Consider the following 23,846-nt stretch of genomic DNA (forward strand, 5'->3'; position numbering starts at 1 on the left):
CCCATTTCCTCCTCGATTGTACTTGGCCAATTAACCCCACTCTTCCGGCTCCACCCCCTCTGCCGATCCGGGGGGAGGGCTGCAGACGACGGCGTGCCTCCTCCCATACACGCCCAGATAGCAAAACTGCTGTGGCCCGGACCTGACCAACACCCGGCACTTTCATCCGGCCCACATACCGCGTGGAATGGTGGCGCTTGGGCGGTCCGCTCCCAGATCTGGGCCAGAACCGAGCCGTAGCAATGCCGCATGTGCCACATCTTTGCCAAAAAAGGCCCACATGTGATTTGGCGTATTGGGGCCATATTTGCTGTTATAGTACATGTGGGCCAGTTCAAGCTCACAACCATGTTGTCAGGGCCAGAAGAAGGCCGCCAGTGCCGCATCGTGGCCTGAAGTGGCCCACATCCGGATGCTGTCTGGGTGTGGAGTCGCCAGCCGCTTCTTTTCACCTGACAGTGAGGAGTTTCGCCAGGGGAACGTAGCGCGTGGGAGGATCATGCTAGTTCCCCCCAGTTCCCCCTCCACCCCGAACAGGTGCCCCGACCGACCAGAGGAGGCGCTAGTGCGGCGACCCGGACACATACCTACACCCGGCTTCCCACCCGCAGACACGGCCAAATGTGTCTACAGGGACGCCCGGCCAAGCCGGAGGTAACACGGGGATTCGAACCGGCGATCCCCGTGTCGGTAGGCGACAGAATAGACCACCACGCCGCCCGGACGCCCCCCACTACGCTTGCTCTAATGGAAGTCCCTAACGAGGTGGCCACAAATGAAGCAGTCTCGTCTGTTTTCTAAGCATTTATATTATTTTACAGGTTACCGAAGAGAACGCCATATTGGGGGGCGGAGGGGGGGGGGGAAACGATCCTAAGTAGTTTCCCCTCGTTTCCTAGTCATCCCACGTTTTCTACACAGCTGTGGCTCCTTATTTATTTGTTCCTCTACATAGAATCAGGAAAGGCAAAATGTCCTCCGGCGAGGACCCAGCAGGGAACGTGTCAGAACGGGGTCTGCAGCTAATCCACACTAGGGCTGTTTTGAACGAATTCAGGAGGTCGTGACGTAACCCACATCCCGTGTCCCACCGACGGCTCCTTTTCTTCAGCCGGCGCTCGGGGGTCCCCTCTAACGGGGTACACCCGAGCCACACGTTCAGATACGAGGGGGGGGGGGCACATGCGGAGGGGTCACGTCACAACGCTGTGAGCAAATAAGGTCAAGATAAGGAAGGGCCGGGTCTCCTCTCCAGGCTCTCTCCTCCTCCTCTCTCTCTCTATCCTCCTCCTTCTGTTTGCCTCCGCCCGTCGCTACCTGTCTCGCCCTCCACCCCGTATCTCCTCCCCTCTGGCTTGCTCTCCTCCACCTCTCTTCCTCCCCTCACGCCTCCGTCCTGCTGCTGGTGTCCTTGCGCGTGATGATCTTGTACACGCTCTCCCTGAAGCTGCTGTCGGAGGTCAGTCGCCGGGCGGTCTCCCTCAGCTCCTCCATGTCGTCCCCGTCGCCGTGGGAAACGGCGAAGGACTTGGAGTGTTTTACTGCGGACAAGTGATGAAAAGCAGAAATTACAAGAGGCGGGTTATCCTGGCCGCCACGGCTGCCAAGCGTATACGACTGAGACGCTGGAACAAACAATACCCCCCCTCCCCCCCTCCCTGAGAAGAGTGGGCTACAAACATGGCTCGGCTAGCTAGCTGTGAGAGGGCCTCGTGCTCTCCTCTGGACAAGATGGACCGATCTGAGTTTACCCGGGGCCCATTTGTGGCTTGGACAACAAGGTGGAATTGTGTATTGAATGCTGTATACAGTATTGTTACTGGATTTTGAGGGCTAATTTTCTTTCCTTCCATCTATTTTATTATCACTATTATCTGTGATGGGCTGGCAGCCTGTCCAGGGTGTCTCCCCGCCCGCCACCCGATGACTGCTGGGACAGGATCCAGCATCCCGCGACCCCAACTGGGATAAGCGGCTTGGATAATGGATGGATTATTATTATTATTGTTATTATTATTATTTATTTTTCTGTTGAAGTAGAAATGACCCTCCTTCACAGGAATCACACCCTGTCCAGCAGTGAACAAGTAAAGTTCCTGTAACTAATAACACTACTCCTACTACTACCTTTACTACCTCCTCTACTACGGCAGTTCTTAACGTACTGCCGCCGCCACAACAACAGCGCCGACTCCGGCCCTCCTTCCGCTCCCACGAGACGCCGCCGCAGCTCCATCTGCTGCTCGCCACCACTGACTTCCATTATCGGCAACACCAAGAGGCACTTGAGCCAACACTGCTGCAAATGGTACGAATTAGGGGGGCAATAAAAGCGAGCGCTCTCTTTTTTAACGGCGCTTCAAAGAGCAATGTCACACAACACAAAAAAGCTGCAAAAATGTTAATGATGACACGAAAAGGCCGCGATAGAAGTGGTCCACAGAAAGAGCCGGGCGCACAGAGCATCGTGTCTGCTATATGTCGACACAGGTGTGGGTTGAAAAGGACATATAGACATAAATAGATGGGTGGATGGATGGATGGGTGGATGGGTGGATGGATGGATGGATGGATGGGTGATGGATGGATAATCTTGTGGTTGCCAGTGTGCTGAACAGACGTACACCAGTGATGCCTGGAGGCCCTTCTCTGGATGCGGCAGCTCTTGATTCGGCGAGCAGCGGCTTTGTGGAGATACACAGCATTCTTCATGATGGAGGGAAGCTTGGCCTCAATCTCTGCTGCACAGATGCACTCCTCGAAGAACTCTGATTGGAAACACACACACACACGCACACACACACATTGTGCAGTTTTAATCAAAATCAGCTATGACCGCGCTTTCTTCTGTGGGACTGACATCATGACAGACACACACTTGTAAAAGTTTTATGTCGCTTATCATCACATCATTCTTGTTAATTATCATTGCAACATTTCATTTGATGAGTTGAAACGCAGTTAGCGCTAGCATAGAAGGCCCATTAGTGATCTCAACATGCAATTCCTGTGCTGTCCAGGGGAGGGCGGTCACGCATCTACAGGATCGGATGGTTGGTGGCGCTTCACTGAAGACAGGTAAAAAGACTTCATAAAATGTAAAAAGAAAAAAAGCTTTTTTTTAAATTTTTCCTCAAAATCACATCTTGATTCTTAAGATGTATTAACATTAATTTATAAGCTCCAACTTTATTCTCAAAGGTCTCGCTGTGTCTCGGGAAACAAATACCACCGCAGTGAAGGAAGGCAAAGGATTACGGACAAATTCTCAGAAACCTCCAGTTTTTCCGATCTTACAGGGTGGAGTCTCTGTGGAGCCCACGTCTGTAGGCTGAGGCTTGCTGGCGTAAGTACGTAGTAACAACTAAGTAATAACTACTTAGTGTGGTGTGCTGTGACTATGGCCACATCCATATAAAGCCCGGGTGGTCGTCACACCACCTAACAAATCCCATACTAGTTGTATCTTGAGACCTTTTCTGAGTTGTTAGTCGATGGCAGCCCAGATAGCAAAACTGCTGTGGGCCGGACCCGTCCCACACCCGACACTTTCATCCGGCCCACATACCGCGTGGAATGATGGCACTTGAGCGGTCCGCTCCCGTTTGCCAGATCTGGGCCAGAACAAAGAGGGGGCTCTTGTTTCTTCACCATCTTAACAGTCACCAATAGGAACCGGCTCAGCTGCATCTCCCACGGCGCATCCAAAATCATCCCCCCCACCCCCCACCAACCGATCAGACCTCAATAGTAAAGCCATGATAGGTAGAGCACCAACCATAACTCAGGATCCCCTCACCCCTTAACCCATTCTTCACCTGCTTCCATCTGGCCTCCAGGTTCAGGTCCCTCACCTGGAGACGGACCACTTTAAAAGGAGCTTTGTTTCCTCTGCCATTGACGCTCTAAACTCACTGAACCTCTAAACGCTTGTCTTGTGTGTTGTTGTCTCCCTGTCCTCTATGTGTGCCCTGTGGTATGTACAGTATATGTACATGTATCTACTGTATGTGAGGCTCTGTACAAAAGGTGAAAACAAATATCCTCTTGTGAGGACCATAAAGTATCTTCTTCTTCTTCTTTCAGCTTGTTCCCTGTTTCTCGGGGGTCGCCACAGTGGATTTTACAGTTTCCATCGGTACCCAGTGAGGGCACAGCACCAATAGTGGCAATTGTTAACCTGGGCCTCAATCGATCCGGTATGGTCTTGTCAATCCATATACTGATCTGTCAAAATGTTACATCGGATGCCCTTCCTGACACAACTACTAACCCTATGGACGGGGGCACAGGTAAAGCGCTGGATGCCATCCCCGTATTCATGGACTAGCACCCATGCCTGTCACCAATAAATAAAGTATCTCTCTATAAAGACAATAAAGGATCTATCTATAAGAACAATAAAGGATCTCTCTATAAAGACAATAAAGGATCTCTCTATAAAGACAATAAAGGATCTCTCTATAAAGACAATAAAGGATCTCTCTATAAGAACAATAAAGGATCTCTCTATAAAGACAATAAAGGATCTCCCTATAAAGACAATAAAGGATCTCTCTATAAGAACAATAAAGGATCTCTCTATAAAGACAATAAAGGACCTCTCTATAAAGACAATAAAGGATCTCTCTATAAGGACAATAAAGGATCTCTCTATAAAGACAATAAAGGATATCTCTATAAAGACAATAAAGGATCTCTCTATAAAGACAATAAAGGATCTCTATAAAGACAATAAAGGATCTCTCTATAAAGACAATAAAGGATCTCTCTATAAAGACAATAAAGGATCTCTCTGTAAAGACAATAAAGGATCTCTCTATAAGGGCAATAAAGGATCTCTCTATAAAGACAATAAAGGATCTATCTATAAAGACAATAAAGGATCTCCCTATAAAGACAATAAAGGATCTCTCTATAAGAACAATAAAGGATCTCTCTATAAAGACAATAAAGGATCTCTCTATAAAGACAATAAAGGATCTCTATAAAGACAATAAAGGATCTCTCTATAAAGACAATAAAGGATCTCTCTATAAAGTCAATAAAGGATATCTCTATAAAGACAATAAAGGATATCTCTATAAAGACAATAAAGGATCTCTCTATAAAGACAATAAAGGATATCTCTATAAAGACAATAAAGGATCTCCCTATAAAGACAATAAAGGATCTCTCTATAAAGACAATAAAGGATCTCTCTGTAAAGACAATAAAGGATATCTCTATATAGACAATAAAGGATCTCTCTATAAAGACAATAAAGGACATCTCTATAAAGACAATAAAGGATCTCTCTATAAAGACAATAAAGGACATCTCTATAAAGACAATAAAGGATCTCTCTATAAAGACAATAAAGGATCTCTCTATAAAGACAATAAAGTATCTCCCTATAAAGACAATAAAGGATCTCTCTATAAAGACAATAAAGGATCTCTATAAAGACAAGAAAGGACATCTCTATAAAGACAATAAAGGATCTCTCTATAAAGACAATAAAGGACATCTCTATAAAGACAATAAAGGATCTCTCTATAAAGACAATAAAGGATCTCTCTATAAAGACAATAAATGTTCCTGCCTATTGTTACACCTACCATGGCTGATAATAATCTCCGCGTGTTAACACAAGATCACAAGACGTTAAAAGGAAGAGTTTTCTCAAAACACGAGAACGACCAGCTAGATCAGACTTTATTGAAAGTAGTTTGGTATGACGTCCACCTCCAGGACTCCGTATCTGTACGCCATTTCACCTGGATGACACCACCTTAACCTTCCAACCTGATCATTTTCAACCTTAATCCCCACTCCAACCCTGTTTAACCCTGACTTTAGCGCAAATCTTACCCTAGCCTTAACCCTACCCTTAATCTAATCTTAACCACCTCGGGTGAAACTGAGTATAAATAGGGCGTCCCGTCCTCCCCCACACGAGAGAGAGCAGCGCATATTACGGCTAATGAAGACGACGATGCACTGATTTGACATGAGTTACGGAGACGTGAGCGAGTGTACCACTCACTCCTCAGCTGACTGACGTCACCCTTCATCTTCTCCTCGTGCTCCTTGGTGCGCTCCAAAGTGTTCAGGCCCTTCTCCAGGTCCTGCAGGGCCTCCTCCGCCAGCTTGAGCTTCTGCTCCAGCTCCAGCCGAGACGCCATCTCTGCCTGGCAGATGCAGGAATAGATAAATACCATTAAGAAGAGTATGAACAACATAAAGAAGATTTTTTTCCCCAAAACACTTATTTATTTAATGCAATTTCAAGTTTAATCTGAAAGCCGAGATTTTTTTGGGGGGGGGGGTTTCCCCCCTTTTTCTCCTCAGTTGTACTCGGCCAATTACCCTATTTTCCAAGCCAGCCCAGTCTCTGCTCCGCCACCTCTGCCAATCTGGGGAGGATCTGCATGTGGAGTCACCAGCCACTTCTTTTCAACCGGAAAGTGAGGAGCTTCACCAGGGGGGTGTAGCGCGTGGGACGGTCACGCTACTCCCCCCCCCCCTCAAACAGGCACCCCCACCAACCAGAGGAGGCGCTAGTGCAGCAACCAAGACACATACCCACATCCGGCTTCCCACCCGCAGACACGGACAATTGTGTCTGTAGGGACGCAGAGGTAACACAGGGATTTGAACCAGCGATCCCGTGTTGGTAGGCAACGGAATTGACCGCCACGCTACCCGGACGCCCCAAAACCGAGGAATTTGCCTTGGTGAGATGTTCACCGTGACGACACAAGGAGGTGAACATACTGATGTAAAGAAGAGCAGAATGATAAATGTCTGCAGGAAAGTACCAACCTGCCTAACAATACAGAGCACCCGTCTTACTCAGCAGGGTAACGAAGGGTACTGAGAGCGAAAAGCAAGAACTAACAATCACAAATGTCAGCAAATAGAAGACTGCGCTGTACATTATTCACATATTTAGTTATACCTTTGTAAGAAATATGTTAACTAATTTACATGAAAAAAGCACCAACAAACTGAGGGGACGTTTATCTGAGCAGCCGGTTTTACATAATGGTGGTTTTAAAGAATGTCATGTGTAAAAACAGTGGCCTCTAGGGTATTTAATGATTGTAAAAACATGTTTTCTTTGGGGCGTCTGGGTATTTCGTTGCCTACCAACACAGGGATCGCCGGTTCGAATCCCCATGTTACCTCCGGCTTGGTCGGGCGTGCCTACAGACACAACTGGCCGTGTCTGCGGGTGGGAAGCCGGATGTGGGTATGTGTCCTGGTTGCTGCACTAGCGCCTCCTCTGGTCGGTCGGGGCGCCTGTTGGGGGGGAGGAGGAACAGGGGGGAATAACGTGATCCTCCCACGTGCTACATCCCCCTGGTGAAACTCCTCACTGTCAGGTGAAAAGAAGCGGCTGGCGACTCCACATGTATGGGAGGAGCCATGTGGTAGTCTGCAGCCCTCCCCGGATCGGCAGAGGGGGTGGAGCAGCGACCGGGACGGCTCGGAAGAGTGGGGTAACTGGCCAAGTACAACTGGGGAGAAAGACGGGGAAAAATAAAAAACAAAACAAAACAAAACAATCTAAAACATGATGGTGTACTTAGGAGAGGGGTCGACAGTAATGTAAAGTACACTGCGCTTGTAATTCACTCATCCCTCCATCATCCAAACCGCTTATCCTTAGTCAAGGTCGCGGGGATGCTGGAGCCTATCGCAGCAGGCGCTGGGTGGCAGGCGGGGAGACACCCTGGACAGGCCGCCAGGCCATCACAGGGCCGACAGTTTGTCTGTAATTAATGGGCTAAAATATTCAAAAACACCGGTGTGTCCCTTTAACTCAAGACCAACAGTAGGGACCAACACTAGTTGGTCCCTAGTAGAGGAGGGCGTGAAGAATCCTAGGGACCAACTAGTGTTGGTCCCTAGGATTCTACAGCGTGAAGAATCCTAGGGACCAACTAGTGTTGGTCCCTAGGATTCTTCACGCCCTCCTCTCTCTGCCCCATGTTCCTCGCCCCTTCACTATTCTCTCCAATTAAGCAGAAGTCAAGCCGAAAGAACAGTCGCAGCAACATTCTCCATGTCAAACGGATGCTTGGGGCATCATCAGTTGTCGCGGAAACCTGACTAGGTATACTATGAACAGCATCCTCACTTTGTATTTCCAAAATTTGCAGACAAGAATGCCCAAGGAAGCAGCAAGTCACAATGCAGAACTCTTTCTCTGCCCTCTCCATCCTCAGGCCTTACCCCGTAGACTGGAATATTCTCGTCAGGCTGTTTGACCACAATGTGAACAACGGTTTCCCACCTGTCAGAGGTTTTGTGCTTCTTTCCCAGGCTCAGGTTTCTTACGAGGGCCCTGTCACCCGCTTCCATGCTAGAGGGATACAAGCTAACTGGTGCTAAGAAATCAGGAACACTTCATTTGTGATTTCGCTTCATGCACTTGCGTACGTGACATGACATGAAATGCCGTTTCCCCCCAGCCCACATCAGCACAACACAAAGACAACAACACATCCCAAAACTTACAGGAACACTCAAATCCAAACTAACACACATATCAAAACTAAACCAAAAAAAAAATCACTGTCCAAGGGAACGAACGCCAGCCAGGCTGAATGTCGGAACCGCCAGTCGGAACCGCCGGTCTGCATGGGCTAGCAGTTAGCTTAGCCTGCCCCGCTCTCCCAGCCAATCCAGCGCCAGCTCTCCCAGCCAATCCAGCGCCAGCTCGCCCAGCCATCAAGCGGAGACAAACCTTAGACGCAGACGTGGACAAAGACACTGCATGGACGGTACTGGGTGAGGCCGCCGCAAATGTGAATTCGCGCCGCCATCTTCCCACACCGGCATTGGGTGGGGCCGCCATCTTGTGGGAAGGAGAGTTGCTGTGTGTGACTCTGGCTGTTACCTTGAGCTCGGCCTCGGTCTGCTGCTTGTCCACGGTGAGCTGAGTGAGAGACTGCTGCAGTGTGCGAGCCTGAGAGGAGTAGAACTCCCTCTCCTCCTGCAGCACCTTGGCCCGTTGCTCTTTCTCCTGCAGCCTGCAGAAGAAGAACAGGGTCACGTGACCAGAGAGGGGCGAGTCACTCATACACACGCGCCTGGGGCGGGAGAAGAAGATGTTGATGACTAAGGAGGAGATCTGCAGGACACTTCTCAAAACAAAAAGACGAGGCGCTGAGAGAAAACAAGCTTGGCCCAGGGAAAGACAAGGACATCGAGGGATCAAAGGATGAATACGACAAAACTGGAATGACAGAAAGGCTCTTTAACTAGAAGGACCGGGATTTCACCCCGACCCTGAAACGACCATGGGCGGTCAAATTGACGGCCCGTTTTTGAACTCTATATTCTGTCAAGATAAATATCCAGTTGAGATATTAATGCATTACATGTGTTAGTATGTCTGTTAGTATGTCTGTTAGGAACCCCAAATTTAACATTTTAACGACTTTAACACTATTTTTAAAACAATTGTTACCGGTTATTTTCTTGCCCGGTGCGGGATTCGATACGAGGTGTACTGCACCACAAGGCGACGTCACTAACCGCTCGGCTAAAGGGTCAGACCCGTTAGCTAGCTAGAGGCTAACGTGTCTAATTAGTAGTTTACACAATTTACAATGGCCGCCGTCCAACGCCTGTAAATGGTAGTCAAGGGCGTCTGTAACCGGACATGTTGGAAATAATCACACATCAAGCTTAGACTATTTCTCTCCACTGGAGGGCGCTCGCGTGCTTCTAGGACAGGGCAACGAACGTCACGGAGGAAATGACGCCACCAACACACGTGATTTAGTGACATGACTCGCACGATCGCGCACAAATTACGAGACGGTCATGTTGACCGCTCATGGTCGTTTTAGCTGGATCTTATCGTAACGCAATCTTAGGGAAATTCAGGGAGCGGCCGTGTTACGTTGGCATTGTTGCGACAGTGCCGTGTTCCGATCCGGCTGAAGTTTGTGAGTCATGTGAATGAAGGGAGTAGGCTCCGACTGGCGCGTCGCCTGTCGTGTCTTTTCTCGCAACATAACAGGCAGGTCTGTATCTCCTTCTTCCCCACAAAGTCATTAACCTTTGAAAACCCAAAACGGTCATAATGACCGCCTTGGTGGTCCCGAATGTAGGTTTTTCAGATGTGATTTAAAGACTGATACTGACTATTTCAGCTTGAGCTCCTTAGACCAGTGGTTCTCAACCTTTTTGGGGTCCTGGACCCCCTGCGTATTTTTGATCTACCCTGAGGACCCCTCCACCTGATCTTGGGGGAGGGGGGTTGCAATTTGATAGAAACAGTAGAAACTGCATTTTAAATTGCATTATAGCATTTATTCACTCTTTGGGGCAAAAATAAGAGCTTTCAGTTGTAACTTAGATATAGTTAACAAAACAGAATTCTTATGCAGTAATTTTCAGATATATGTAACAAAACAGGATTCTTATGCAGTAACTTTCAGATATATGTAACAAAACAGAATATGTATTCAGTAGCTTTCAGATATGTGTAACAAAACAGAATTCTTATGCAGTAACTTTTAACAATGCAAACGGGAGCGAGATCTCTTATTAAAATACAACAAATTACACTTGTGAAACAGATGTAATTAGAGAAAAAAGTCCTGTTACCCTTTATAGTTGAGGTAGATGAAGGTCTCAGTCACATTTGAGTAAAATAATCCTATTTCCATAAATGTCATAGGATCTTTTTTTTTAAAGATATTTTATTTTCACGGACCCCTTGCAATTACACCACGGACCACTAGGGGTCCGCGGGCCCCCGGTTGAGAAACACTGCCTTAGCCAACCCGTGGCAAAGCCTATAAGGGCCGCGAGAGCGAAAGACTGGTGCTAAATGGTTTTTTCTCTCTCTTGTTTTTAAGCCTGGATACCAGCTCTGCTAAAAGGGCCATGCTGAACCTCTCCGGCTCCATACTGGCTTATAAGCTCTCTAGAGTTCAGAGGGATAAACCGTATGACATCATATAATGTATGGACAGATTTATGCAAAGTGCTGGGAGAGCATACGTATCGCTCTTTAATCGTCAGTGACCCCTGGTGTAAATCAGACCTTGATTATCGATAGGGTCGGGGCCTTGCCCAGCTTCTCAAGCTGCACAGCACAAATGTGTGGCCATATGCATATACATATGCCAGAAACACACACAAACGTAAATGCACACACAGCGATACCAAGCACACACACACACATTCTAGCTCTCGGTCGCCCTCTCTCTCTCTCTCTTACAGACACACTAAACTGACATGCTCTTACATTTGCAAACACACACACACATCCAGAGCCCTGCAAAGTCATTACAAGGTTGGGTAGCATAGTAGCCCCCAGGACCTGCTGTCCAAGCGGTTAAATGCACGTCTACACAACATCTCTTTTGCCAGCTAGAGCACGACCGAGTGTGCAACCGCAGCACTTAAACCAGCTCAGCATCTCTCAGACGTGTCACACTGTGTGTCATACGCCGGGGCGGCAACAGCACAAACACGAAGAGTAACGGGGCAAAAGGTCGACGTGACAATGACGCCGACGCCCATCGAGTGAAGGCCGTCGCTCACTCTGAGCAGGATATTAGTGCTGCAGGGTCAATAGCAGCCGTCCAGGATCTCCCACTCACTGGTGCGCATCGACTCGCTGATCATTTAGGAATCAATAAAACATTTCCACTAGCGGCTACATCCGCTCTCTCCCCCCTCCATTAACAACAACAACAAAAAAAACAGAGAGCCGAGCAACAGCCCGAGCAGCGGACCTTTTGGACGCCAATTTACAATCCCAAACTCCTACCGTCATGCATCGCTCTTTAATCTCCGGCAATCCCCGTGGGGATCCAGATTCCTGTCCATCAAATGGGCGCATTTTTTAAACCTTTAATAGGTTAAGATGATCAGGGCTGCAGAGCGGCACATTACATAAAGGGTGTAAGATGATAGGTGTAGGCGACTCTGCATAATATTTGTGTCGTGTGTGCAGTCTTGTCCTCGCACAATATGAAAGCAGTATGAACAGTGAAACCCTGTGCAGTGTCCCCAAGACAAACTCCTTTACTCGTACGCATTGACGTTCATTTTATTCTAACATGTCATCAAGCACAGTGCATTACTGCATGCCAGCCATTAATGCCAGTAATGATGATAAAACACGTTCTGACTTTACATTAATTTGCATTGCTGTGGACAAAATGTGTTATAGAATTTAACTGGTGGACTAAATGAAACACTGCTTAGCAGAATAACAAGGTTTAATCCCTCTTGTGATAAGATCGTTTGGATCATCATTGACTTTTCTTGTCATTTATCCCCGTTGTGTGTATGAATACACAACCCTGTAGCCTGAGCATGTGTGCTGCACATCCTCCGGTCTCACTCACTTCTCATCAGCCTGCTCCTTCTCCATCAGCAGGACCTTCATCTGCTCTTCGATGTGTTGCAGGTCCTGCAGCAGGTCCACGTCCCCGAGGTCTCCGCCATCCTCGGGCTCACCGCCGGCCGACTCCGAGTTCCCCTCGGCGGTCTCCTGCGCACTCTCCCCGTGCTCCTTGACTCCCAGAAGCTCCAGAGTTCGCCGTTTCTCCTGGGACAGCTCCTGGAGGGGGAACAAGAGAACGCCTCAAACAAAGGTCCACAAATGTTGAGGCTGACATTTCGCAGACGAAGGGCCACACATGAGCAAGCTTGTGCAAAACTGCCATTTCCACCTCCATAACAAGGCAGAAATGCTATCGATCCGAGATCCAGAATTACTAAACCATACCCTCATTTTTTCATGCCTTGACTACTGCAATACTTTTTTCTCCTGTCTCAGCAGCCCTGTCCTGCCTGCAACTCGTTCAAAATGCTGCAGCCAGGCTGCTAACCAATATCATTCACAGATCCCACATCACACCGATGCTCACATCCCTTCACTGGCTCCCCGTAATGTCTAGAATAGATTTCAAGGTACTGCTTGTCACATCCAAGGGCCTGCATGGTTTTACTCTTTATACATTTCTGAACTTTGTCACCCTTACTCCATCTTTAGGCCACTCAGATCTACCAACCAGGGTGTCTTATTTATACCTTACTCCCTCTGCAAATCCAAAGAGCGACTGTGCTCTTGCCATCCGGGCCCCGTCCCTCTGGAACAGCCCCCCCCCCTCTATTAGATCAGCTGAGTATGCAAACACCTTAAAAAAAAAACTTCTCAAAACTCATCTCTACCGACTTGCCTTCCCTGTAGCGGGGCTGTAAGTTATACTTTTCTGTATAATTGTATATGTACGTGTATGTCGTTTATTTTTCTGTCTTGTGCAGCACTTTGTAACTTTGTTTTAAAAGGTGCTATATTAACAAACTCTTGCTTGTTTACTCATTTGCTCTGATGCGTGAATTCACTGGCCGCTAAAACGGATGTTCAGTCAGAAATCAGACCCCGTAATCCGCCCCCACCCTGCCCTTCAGTACGCTCACATGCATAGAGGTACTTGGCCCCTACCCAAACCAGGCGCTATACTCACTCTCTACACCAGGGGGCGGCAACCTATGACAAGCGTGCGCGAGGCTATTAACGCGGGCACGAGGAGCAATTCAATAAAAAAACAAATGTAACATTATTTTGATTAAAAAAAAGATTTCAGTGTAAAATTTAGCCTACTGATGAACTACACGAACAATTCTATTCATAATAATACTGAAATAATTAGTCTCAAAGTACGCCACTGTTTTGAGAGCAAGAAGGCGCACACGAGTGACGTAGTCTATCACGCCCCTCCTCCCCCTCCCTCTGCTCTGCCCACGAGCGCGGCGTTACAGCGGTAGTGATTAGTGACAACCTAGCATAGCTAGCTAGCTAGCTAGCTTTCTGGTTTGGTCATGTCAAGAACGACTGGCGATGGCGGAAGTAATATTGTGTAATATTCGCCTCTTTCAGCCGTCTTGGACAAACGAATTCGGATTCATGTCGTGAAAGGACCGAGCTGTGTGTCGAACTCCACGTGTAAAACGTCGTTCTGAAACAAGGCCGCAGCGATAAGGCTGATAAAGCGGAATCAGTCCAGAGGGGCAGCGGCCCAGTCCGGGAAGCAAGGCAGCGTCTTTACAACTCGACGTGCCGCCCAAAACCAGGCTCCAGAGGGGCAGCGGCCCAGTCCGGGAAGCAAGGCAGCAGCGTCTTTATGTGATATATCCCCCCAATACCGAGACCAACTTTGTGACGTTTCTCAATCGAGATTCTTTTAGATGAGATCACACCATGCTTGTTGTATTTACGAAAACTGCACCCATATAGTATCATTGCCACCTACTGGCCTTTCTTGGTATTGCTGGTTGTAAATACAAATACCCGCATACATACTGGACTGATAAGGAACACTGCTATAACAAGTAGTAGTAGTAGTAGTAGTATATTGATTTTATTTCGTACATTCTAAAATAACAAAATAAAATACACAGGCAGGAATACAAGAACAAATGGAAATAATAGTAAACATATTTTGCAAACTCTCTGTAACAACGCAAGTAATAACTGGACCATGTTCGAAAAGGGCGTAGGATGAGAAGTAAAGAACTTTTCTGGTCCCACCCCTTTCTTATTCTTTATCAATCAAATCAAACAAATTGGGACAACCCTTTAGTTAACGACCTATCAGTTACCCAGTAGTAGTAATTATGGTTCCTCAATACACATGCACACACACTCTAGGTCCTTTAACTTGCTCTTGTGCGATGCCCATCGCATTATATTTTGCCCTGTGACGGCCCGGCGGCCTGTCCAGGGTGTCTCCCCGCCTGCCGCCCAGCGACTGCTGGGATAGGCTCCAGCATCCCCGCTAACCTGGGAGCAGGATAAGTGGTCGGGATAATGGATGGGTGGAAATGTGCGGCATAAATCCATTTTGATCGATTGAAAAATGTGACCCGCATAGAGCTAGAATGTAAGTGAGGAGGTGCTGACTCCTTGTGAATGTCCTTGTTTTGAAAATGCACGTAGTCATACCTCAATGGACTTCTGGAGTAGCACCGTCAAGCTGCTCAACTCCTCCTTTTCAGACTCCACGCCTCTCAGGGACTGAGCCGTGCCGTCCAAGTCCCTGCCGGTGACACCAGCGAAACGTCAATATTCCCAACACATCGCAGGCAATTTACAGCAGCGGACTCATTTGAGGCCAATTTCCATTTTATTCCAACATGTGTTGTTTTCTTTGTTTGAATGGATGCCACGTAACTGGGGAACCACTAAGGATCTCCAACTCGAAACGCAAAAAATATGTCGTTGTTTTTTACGTTCTAGGGGTGACTGTGGGATGCCGAATGCTTGCTGCTCCCTCGCAGTGCATTGTGTGCAGGCAGGATGTGGCTGCGTGCTCTCTGATGATGGTAACTGGGTTGTCGCGGTTACTGGATGGTCGGAGCAGAACCTCACATGGTCCTTTATGAACTGGGCTCCGTAGCTGCCTGCCCCAAGTACAGGTATAGTCACCCGTCTCCATCTGTCTCTCTTTGTGCTATTCACTGTGTACTCTGGCTTTCAGTAGTGTGTGTGTGTGGAGGGGAGGGGGGTGGAGGGGGGTGGGGCTTTAAACAGCACAATGAGCTTGAGGCCCCGTGCTCTGTTTGAGATTCAAACTCGCTTCTGCCATAAGATGTGCTGACAACAACCCTCGCCCTACCCCCAAAACCCACTAACCATCCCACCACCACCCCCGAAAAAAATGTCTCCTGGACCGGAGTGACATCGAACTGGCGACCCTGAGGACCAGAGGGTTTTATTTAGGTACAGCACCCTACGGTGGCAACCGGACCATCAGAACTACAGTGAGAAGGCCACACATGAAGGGGGTTGGACTCGGTGGGCGACTCGCAACACACTCCAAGGCCACAACATTATGCAGCCGGACATCTGCGTGAGTAGGAGGGGGGGGGTGAAGGAATTTGGGGAGAGGGGTTGAGGGAATTCGGGGAGAGGGGGTGAGGGAATTCGGGGAGAGGGGGTGAGGGAATTTGGGGAGAGGGGTTGAGGGAATTCGGGGAGAGGGAGTGAGGGAATTTGGGGAACATGGCTGCAGACAGGGAGCGCAAGACACCACATGGCTGAACTGTGCTGAGCTGGACTTGGTCCGGCAGCCCTTCTTACATTTTGATCTGTTCCTGTTCCACTTTCAGCTCCAGCACCACCTCCTCAAATTTCAGCTTCTCCTCCTCCAGGACCTGGTTCAGACGCTCCAGCTCCTGCACCAAACACACACACACACATACATTCATACCTAGGGACAATTTTAGTACAGCCGACTCACCTGACCTACATGTCTTTGGACTGTGGGAGGAAACCGGAGCACCCGGAGGAAACTCAAGCAGACACGGGGAGAACAGAGGACGACCCGGGACGGGACGATCCGGGACGGGACGACCCGGGACGACCCCCGAGGTTGGACTAGGGCCAGTACCATTCAACTTATTCTAGCGTGTCAGAATGAAGAGGCGTGCGGTGGATCTGGGAGGCAGGTTCTCACCTCTCTCTGAGCCCTTTGGTGACTCAGTTCCTCCGTCTCCTCCATCAGTTTATCTAAAATAAAACATAACACACGTAACCACGTAACGTAACACAACATACCTTTACCTGTTTTGTGTGACGTTAAGGGAGCTGATCATCTCTGTCTTACAAACCGCCGGGGGTCTGGGACGTTGCCTTACCAAGGTACTCCTGCTTCTCCTTGGCCAGTTGGAGCCCCTGAGCCTCCAGGCTTTCTATCATGGCCTCCCCCAGCTGGGCGTTCTTCCATGTGCTGTCGGGTGGAGGCGGTGACACAATAAATGGATGCCTTGCTCATGCACGGCAAGGCTGGTCGTGAGTGGGTAAATAATTGTTTACGTCTTTTTTTCATAGTGTTACACTCGCACTCTTCCTGCCTTTAGACTATTGGGTTGTGTTGTGATGTGATGTGTGTGTCAGGACACCCTCTCGGGGGGGGGGGGGGGCTGGGGGGAATAGCGTGATCCTCCCACGCGCTACGTCCCCCTGGTGAAACTCCTCACTGTCAGGTGAAAAGGAGCGGCTGGCGACTCCACATGTGTTGGAGGAGGCATGTGGTAGTCTGCAGCCCTCCCCGGATCGGCGGGGTGGGGCAGCGACCGGGACGGCTCGGAAGAGTGGGGTAATTGGCCGGGTCCAATTGGGGAGAAAAAGGAGCAAGAAGGCCAAATAATAATGGACAGAGTGGACTTCACTCAAATATCGTCGAATCGGGTGAGTGTTGCTGCTTGCCAAGTAGGTTTCCACACCCCCCCCCAAAACATATGATGGAAGGTAGAGCCCCAGGGTGACACGCTGATTGCAATCAAGTTGGTATGCAAATTGAGATGCTGTGCTGTAATTCGCATTATGACTATATTAATCAAGACTGATAATATTAACCGAAGTAAATACACACCACGGGTCCTTTCACATATAAATGTACACATTTATATGCTGCAGGCAAATACTGAGCTACTTCCTGCACGCTTGCATGTGAAAACCCTCAGTGCAGCATTACTACTTACATCCATCCATCCATTATCCACTACTTTTACATCTTTACCAGGACATCCAGCAGTCGCTACCGGGTCAATTATACCACGAAGTCTGGCGGCGGGCCGCTCGGCCCGGCATGAACACCGACGTGGCGCTACGCCAAACTGCTACTTACACTTTGCCGGACTCCTGCAGCATCTCCAGCCACTGGGCCTGCTCCTCCTCCGACTCCGCAGCCAGGACGATGGTACCCTGGAGGGAGAGGTGCAGAGTACGTCAGCATCCTTCACGGGCCTAAGTGGATGCAGACTTGCTTCTAGGGTGTGTCAGCATGTTACTGTGAGCATGTTGTGTGAAAAGAGCCCAAATGGAGTTCTGTCCACATGGGGACACGGCTGGCGGGACCCCACAGGCCTCGGCTGGGCAGTGGAGGGGAAGTTAGGAGGGAACTCTGCTAGGGTGATATGGGCTTAAGCTTGGCCTCGTTTCACTGCACCGTTGGCCTACTGTGTTCAAAGTAATCTTATAGCAATATACTAATATACCCTATATATATATATATATATATATATATATATATATATATATATATATATATATATATATATATATCAACATACAAGCTAACAGCATTGCATCCCGCTGTGTGTTGTTTGTCTGCACGTTTTATGTGACCTGAAGGAAGATTTTTCTAATCTCAGTTGGAAGGAGCCGGTGAGATAAAGTGATGATAATAATGAAGTCATAATAATAATAATAAGAATGACAGTGATGATAATGAAGTGATGATAATAATATAAAGAATGACAGTAATGAAGTGCTGATAATAATAATATAAAGAATGACAGTGATGAAGTGATAATAATAATAATAAGAATGACAGTGATAATAATGAAGTGATGATAATAATGAAAAGAATGACAGTAATGAAGTGATAAGAATGATAAGAATGACAGTGATGATAATGAAGTGATAATAATAATAAGAATGACAGTAATGAAGTAATGATAATAATAATAAGAATGACAATGATGATAATGAAGTGGTGATGATAATAATATGAAGAATGACAGTAATGAAGTGATGATAATAATATGAAGAATGATAGTAATGAAGTGATGATAATAATATAAAGAATGACAGTGATGAAGTTATGATAATAATAATAATAATGACAGTGATGAAGAAATGATAATAATAATAAGAATGACAGTGATGATAATGAAGTGGTGATGATAATAATATGAAGAATGACAGTGATGAAGTGATGATAATAATATGAAGAATGACAGTAATGAAGTGATGATAATAATATAAAGAATGACAGTGATGAAGTTATGATAATAATAATAATAATGACAGTGATGAAGAAATGATAATAATAATAAGAATGACAGTGATGAAGTGATGATAATAATAATAAGAATGACAGTGATGATAATGAAGTGATGATAATAATAATAAGAATGACAGTAATGAAGAGATGATAATAATGACAGTGATGAAGAGATGATAATAATAATAATAATGACAGTGATGAAGTGATGATAATAATAATACTGACAGTGATGAAGTGATAATAATATAAAGAATGACAGTGATGAAGTGATGATAATAATAATAAGAATGACAGTGATGAAGTGATGATAATAATAATAAGAATGACAGTGATGAAGTGATGATAATAATAATAAGAATGACAGTGATGAAGAGATGATAATAATAATGACAGTGATGAAGAGATGATAATAATAATAATAATGACAGTGATGAAGAGATGATAATAATAATAAGAATGACAGTGATGAAGTGATGATAATAATAATAAGAATGACAGTGATGAAGTGATGATAATAATAATAAGAATGACAGTGATGAAGAGATGATAATAATAATAAGAATGCCAGTGATGAAGTGATGATAATAATAATAAGAATGACAGTGATGAAGAGATGATAATAATAATAAGAATGCCAGTGATGAAGTGATGATAATAATAATAAGAATGACAGTGATGAAGTGATGATAATAATAAGAATGACAGTGATGAAGAGATGATAATAATAATAATAATGACAGTGATGAAGTTATGATAATAATAATAATAATGACAGTAATGAAGTGATGATAATAATATAAAGAATGACAGTGATGAAGTGATGATAGTAATAAGAAGAATGACAGTGATGATAATGAAGTGATGATAATAATAAGAATGACAGTAATGAAGTGATGATAATAATAAGAATGACAGTGATGAAGAGATGATAATAATAATAATGACAGTGATGAAGAGATGATAATAATAAGAATGACAGTGATGAAGTGATGATAATAATAATAAGAATGACAGTGATGAAGTGATGATAATAATAATAAGAATGACAGTGATGAAGTGATGATAATAATAATATAAAGAATGACAGTAATGAAGTGATGCAGGAAGCTGTCCAGATAACATGAGGGAGGATGCTGTGCTCACGGTGAAGTCTTCCAGGTTGATGACGATGGCGAAGGGCATGCCCATGTCCTCGTTGGTCGTCACCACACACCCTCCCAGAGGGATGACGCCCTGGCAGACACAAGACAGAGACCCCACCTCAGTGTCCCCCCCGTGGTCATGACAGGACATTGTCTCGGGACGCTAAGTCACAGTGTGTTGGAGATTTAATCTGAAACGCTTCACTCGTCTTACAATGTCCAACACCAAGGACATTACCAGAGAGCAGCGCGCCCATCAAAACATTACACCCACCCCCGGGACAAATACTGGCTGCAATGCTTTTATGTCCGGCTGCTTTCTGAGAACTAGAGAGGGAAATTGAAGTATGTGTAAAACAGACAACAGACGTTTGAGGTTTTCGGTATTACGGGGGAAATCCTTATTTTTCTTCAGGAGCCAGTGGGAGTGGGGGGGGGGGGTTTGTGGGTGATGGACCTCACCTTTGGGTGGATGTTGAAGTACCTGTTGGTCTCGAAGTTTCTCTTCTCGCTCTCCGCATAGTACAGCAGGAAGCTGTCCTTGATGATGAAGAACCTGTGCCAGGAGGACATGGGGACAACAGACCAGCGGCTGCCGTGATTCGGAACGTGAACGTGTGGAGCCGTGTGAACGCTGCACGGTAACTTCCCAACCTGCTGCTCTGTGGACACAGGTGGACACTGGGTCTACTGTCAGTCTACTGTCTGTCTACTGTCAGTCTACTGTCAGTCTACTGTCAGTCTACTGTAAGCTAGGTATGCTTGTAAGCGTGCAGGTACAATACTAGACCCAGACAGCATCCGGATGTGGGCCACTTCAGGCATTGATGCGGCACTGGTGGCCTTCTGGCCCTGACAACATGGATGTGATCCTGAAGTGGCCCACATGTATAACAGCAAATATGGCCCAAATATGCCAAATCACATGTGGGCCTTCTTTGGCAAAGATGCGGCGCTCTCAGCAGCATGTGATCTGGATGTGGCCCTGAAGTGGCCCGTGGGGTAAATGGTGAACATGACCCCAAATATCACAAAACAAATATGGACCACCTTCGGCAGATATGTGGCACATGTGGCATTGCTATGGCTCGGTTCTGGCCCAGATCTGGTGAACGGGAGCGGACCGCCCAAGTGCCATCGCTCCACGCGGTATGTGGGCCGGGTGAAGTGTCGGGTGTGGGACGGGTCCGGGCCACGGGAGTTTTGCTCTCTGGGGAAGGACGAACTTCCAGAGGATCATCAGTGACCTAATGAAATCACAGTGCTTACGGCCGAGGGTGGAAAAATAACTTCATTTACAACTGCAGACTCAGAACCCATCTCAGCTTAGGATGGAGCCCACGAGATTAGACGGTGCATACAGTATGAGCATCGCCGCTCGTTTAAGCCTCTTTCGTGCTGCTCTCAGGTTTCTTGCTCTGCAAAATGGGTTGAGATGTTTCCTACTCTCACTCGATACGCGCTGAACTGAAACACGTGAAAAATTAATGAGCAAAGGTCCATCACCATCACAGGGGCCGAGGCTGACTGAAACCCAGTCAGTCAGGGAGGAGCCCGGGAACTATTACATCATATTCAGTAAGCCACGGCTAGCCGTTTGCTTTAGGGGTCAGTCTGTTTCAACCTGATTTTTTTTTTCAACTTAGAAAATAACAGAAAGTTGAATCAGTTCATCCGGACACAGCATTTATTTATTTACCCCCCCCCCTTTTCTCCCTAATTGTGTCCGGCCAATTACCCCACTCTCTTCCGAGCCGTCCCGGTCGCTGCTCCACCCCCTCTGCCGATCCGGGGAGGGCTGCAGACCACCACACGCCTCCTCCCGTACATGTGGCGTCGCCAGCCGCCTCTTTTCCCCTGACAGTGAGGAGTTTCACCATCATTCATCTAAGGGACCTTTTCAGTCTCGACTGACTGCGGGTGTCCCCACCCTTATAAACAACACAGTGGCAAGTGGAGCTACAAAGGCCACGTGAGAACTTGGGAATGTTTGCAACGGCAGCACCGTAAGACGGGGGGGGGGGGGGGGGACAGATGTGCTCCCTCGGTTCAGGGCTGCTGGTCGTCCCTGTCCACCATAGATGGTAGAAAACAGCCCCACTTCGTCAGGCTTACCGTGGGCCCTCAGCCCACACACACAGCACCCGTTTGGGACTCAGAATCGGGTTCAAACCCCCACCTGTTTTAGCTCCCCGTTGTGTAAGAGCACGAGCGCGGACGAGAGCGTGTCGACGCGGGACGTGTGGACACGAGTACTGTTGTTTCTGGTGGTGTTACGTAAACTAAGAGCATTATCACGCGGTACCGGTCCAGGTTACAGCATCCACATCGAAACCCGGCACAGTTGTGATACACAGCAGACCCTGAGCTGACCTTGGTTACATAAACTCCTACCGAGGCTCCGCTGCTGAACCCGCGGCCTGGTCGTCCAACCAGCTGCTTTTATCAAGCTATGTCAACATTTATTTCTAAACAAAAGCTGTTTCTGTGCTAAGCACCCCGTCTATGATGTTACCCATTTTCATGGCCTGACTTCCAAAAATTCATTTCCACAGAAAAATATTCACAGAGGATCCCTGGACTTTGCTTCTCCGCTGCGCGTGTGGAGAGCAGCGCAGCAGCAGAGCCAAGAGACATATTGGAGACCCCGTTTACACCGGGGCTGAAAAGGCGTTTTGGGCGAGTAGGTCACGAGCGGACAGTGAGACACATCGCCGTTTACACCCGCGTCTATCGTGCGTCTCCAAATGCGGCCTGCTGACCACCTGTGATCAGATTTCGTTACTCCAAAGAAGATTTCCTGTTACGTCCTTGTCGGGGACGCATCAGGACGCATTAGCGTTTACACTACAAAAGGCATGTGGGTCAAATGCGTCCCAGACCACCTCGGCAAGTGGTTTGAGTAACCGCTTCACAAAACGTTGTGGTGGTGGTTTACACTTGTATTAATTTAGCGCCGTCCACTTGTGATCTGATCGCAAAAAAAAAAAAAAACACATTTTACAACCAAGTGTAAACGGGGTCAGAGAGACTCGCCTCACGTCAGACTCGTCGTCTATCTCAGCATAATAACCCGATGGTGGAGGGATAATCACGCTAATCAATCATGCTAACGGGGCAGGGTCGGCGGCGCAACAAACAGAGCTCACCTGCGGGACCACTTGGCCGAGGGCCGTCCGAAGGGCCTCTTCCACAACACCCCGTGCAGCTGCACCTTGGTGCTGATGATGTCCAGTCCCTCAGAGTCGGCCTGCTCCATGGACGTCCAGGGGGAGAACAGAGAGTTTCTGGACGAAGAGGAGAACATGCTTCCCCGGGGGAGGAGGAGGTGGTGGGATGACGTCGTGAGTTACAAAAAAAAAAAAAACAAATCGATAAAATGAAAATAGATCAAAACACACTTGTCAGTCGATGGTAATGACAAGCCCCATACCACACACACACACACACACACACACAACCACAGACAGACACACAACCACACGGCACCACCCACAACCGAATGCAGGGAAAGTGGCGAGCAAAGTCCAATAAGTCAGCGGTGTGGAAGTGATGCAGCTGCCAATACAGCGCTCGGCTGGAGGCGGACTGGACTGGAGGATTGAGGGAGCGAGAGAAAGAGATGGACGGGGTGGGATGGGGTGGTGGGGGGGGGTGGTGGTCAGGAAAGAGAGAAGCTTTAGGAATGAGTTTCTAAATCTAGGGGCTGGGTCAATACGCTCCGGCCATACTTTCAGCCAGTAAAAGCCGTTATTCAGATTACTGTGCTCCCAGCAGCCTCTAGTTCCAGCTCTTGGCAAGGTGCAGCCACTAGTCCCGTCCATCGCCCCTCCATCCTTTCATCCCTCCACCCCCCCCCTCCCCCGCAGCAAATTACCACAAC

The 23,846-nt window shown here is 47.5% G+C and overlaps 1 protein-coding gene across 1 annotated transcript; it reads right to left on the bottom strand.

Annotated features, from left to right (window-relative positions):
- Positions 1-1,383: 1,383 nt before the first annotated feature.
- On the bottom strand, positions 1,384-23,270 carry plekhd1 (pleckstrin homology domain containing, family D (with coiled-coil domains) member 1). The gene is made up of 13 exons (XM_056295451.1): positions 23,113-23,270; positions 20,426-20,519; positions 19,965-20,054; positions 17,658-17,734; positions 16,666-16,757; positions 16,485-16,537; positions 16,109-16,203; positions 14,972-15,065; positions 12,369-12,583; positions 8,891-9,023; positions 6,029-6,173; positions 2,625-2,768; positions 1,384-1,541 (listed from the first exon to the last, which is right to left on the bottom strand). Exons 1-13 carry the CDS (start codon positions 23,268-23,270, stop codon positions 1,384-1,386), a joined length of 1,548 nt encoding a protein of 515 aa, XP_056151426.1.
- Between the last annotated feature and the right edge of the window lie 576 nt (positions 23,271-23,846).

The sequence above is a fragment of the Lampris incognitus genome, chromosome 16 (assembly GCF_029633865.1).
Source record: "Lampris incognitus isolate fLamInc1 chromosome 16, fLamInc1.hap2, whole genome shotgun sequence".
NCBI lineage: Eukaryota > Metazoa > Chordata > Actinopteri > Lampriformes > Lampridae > Lampris > Lampris incognitus.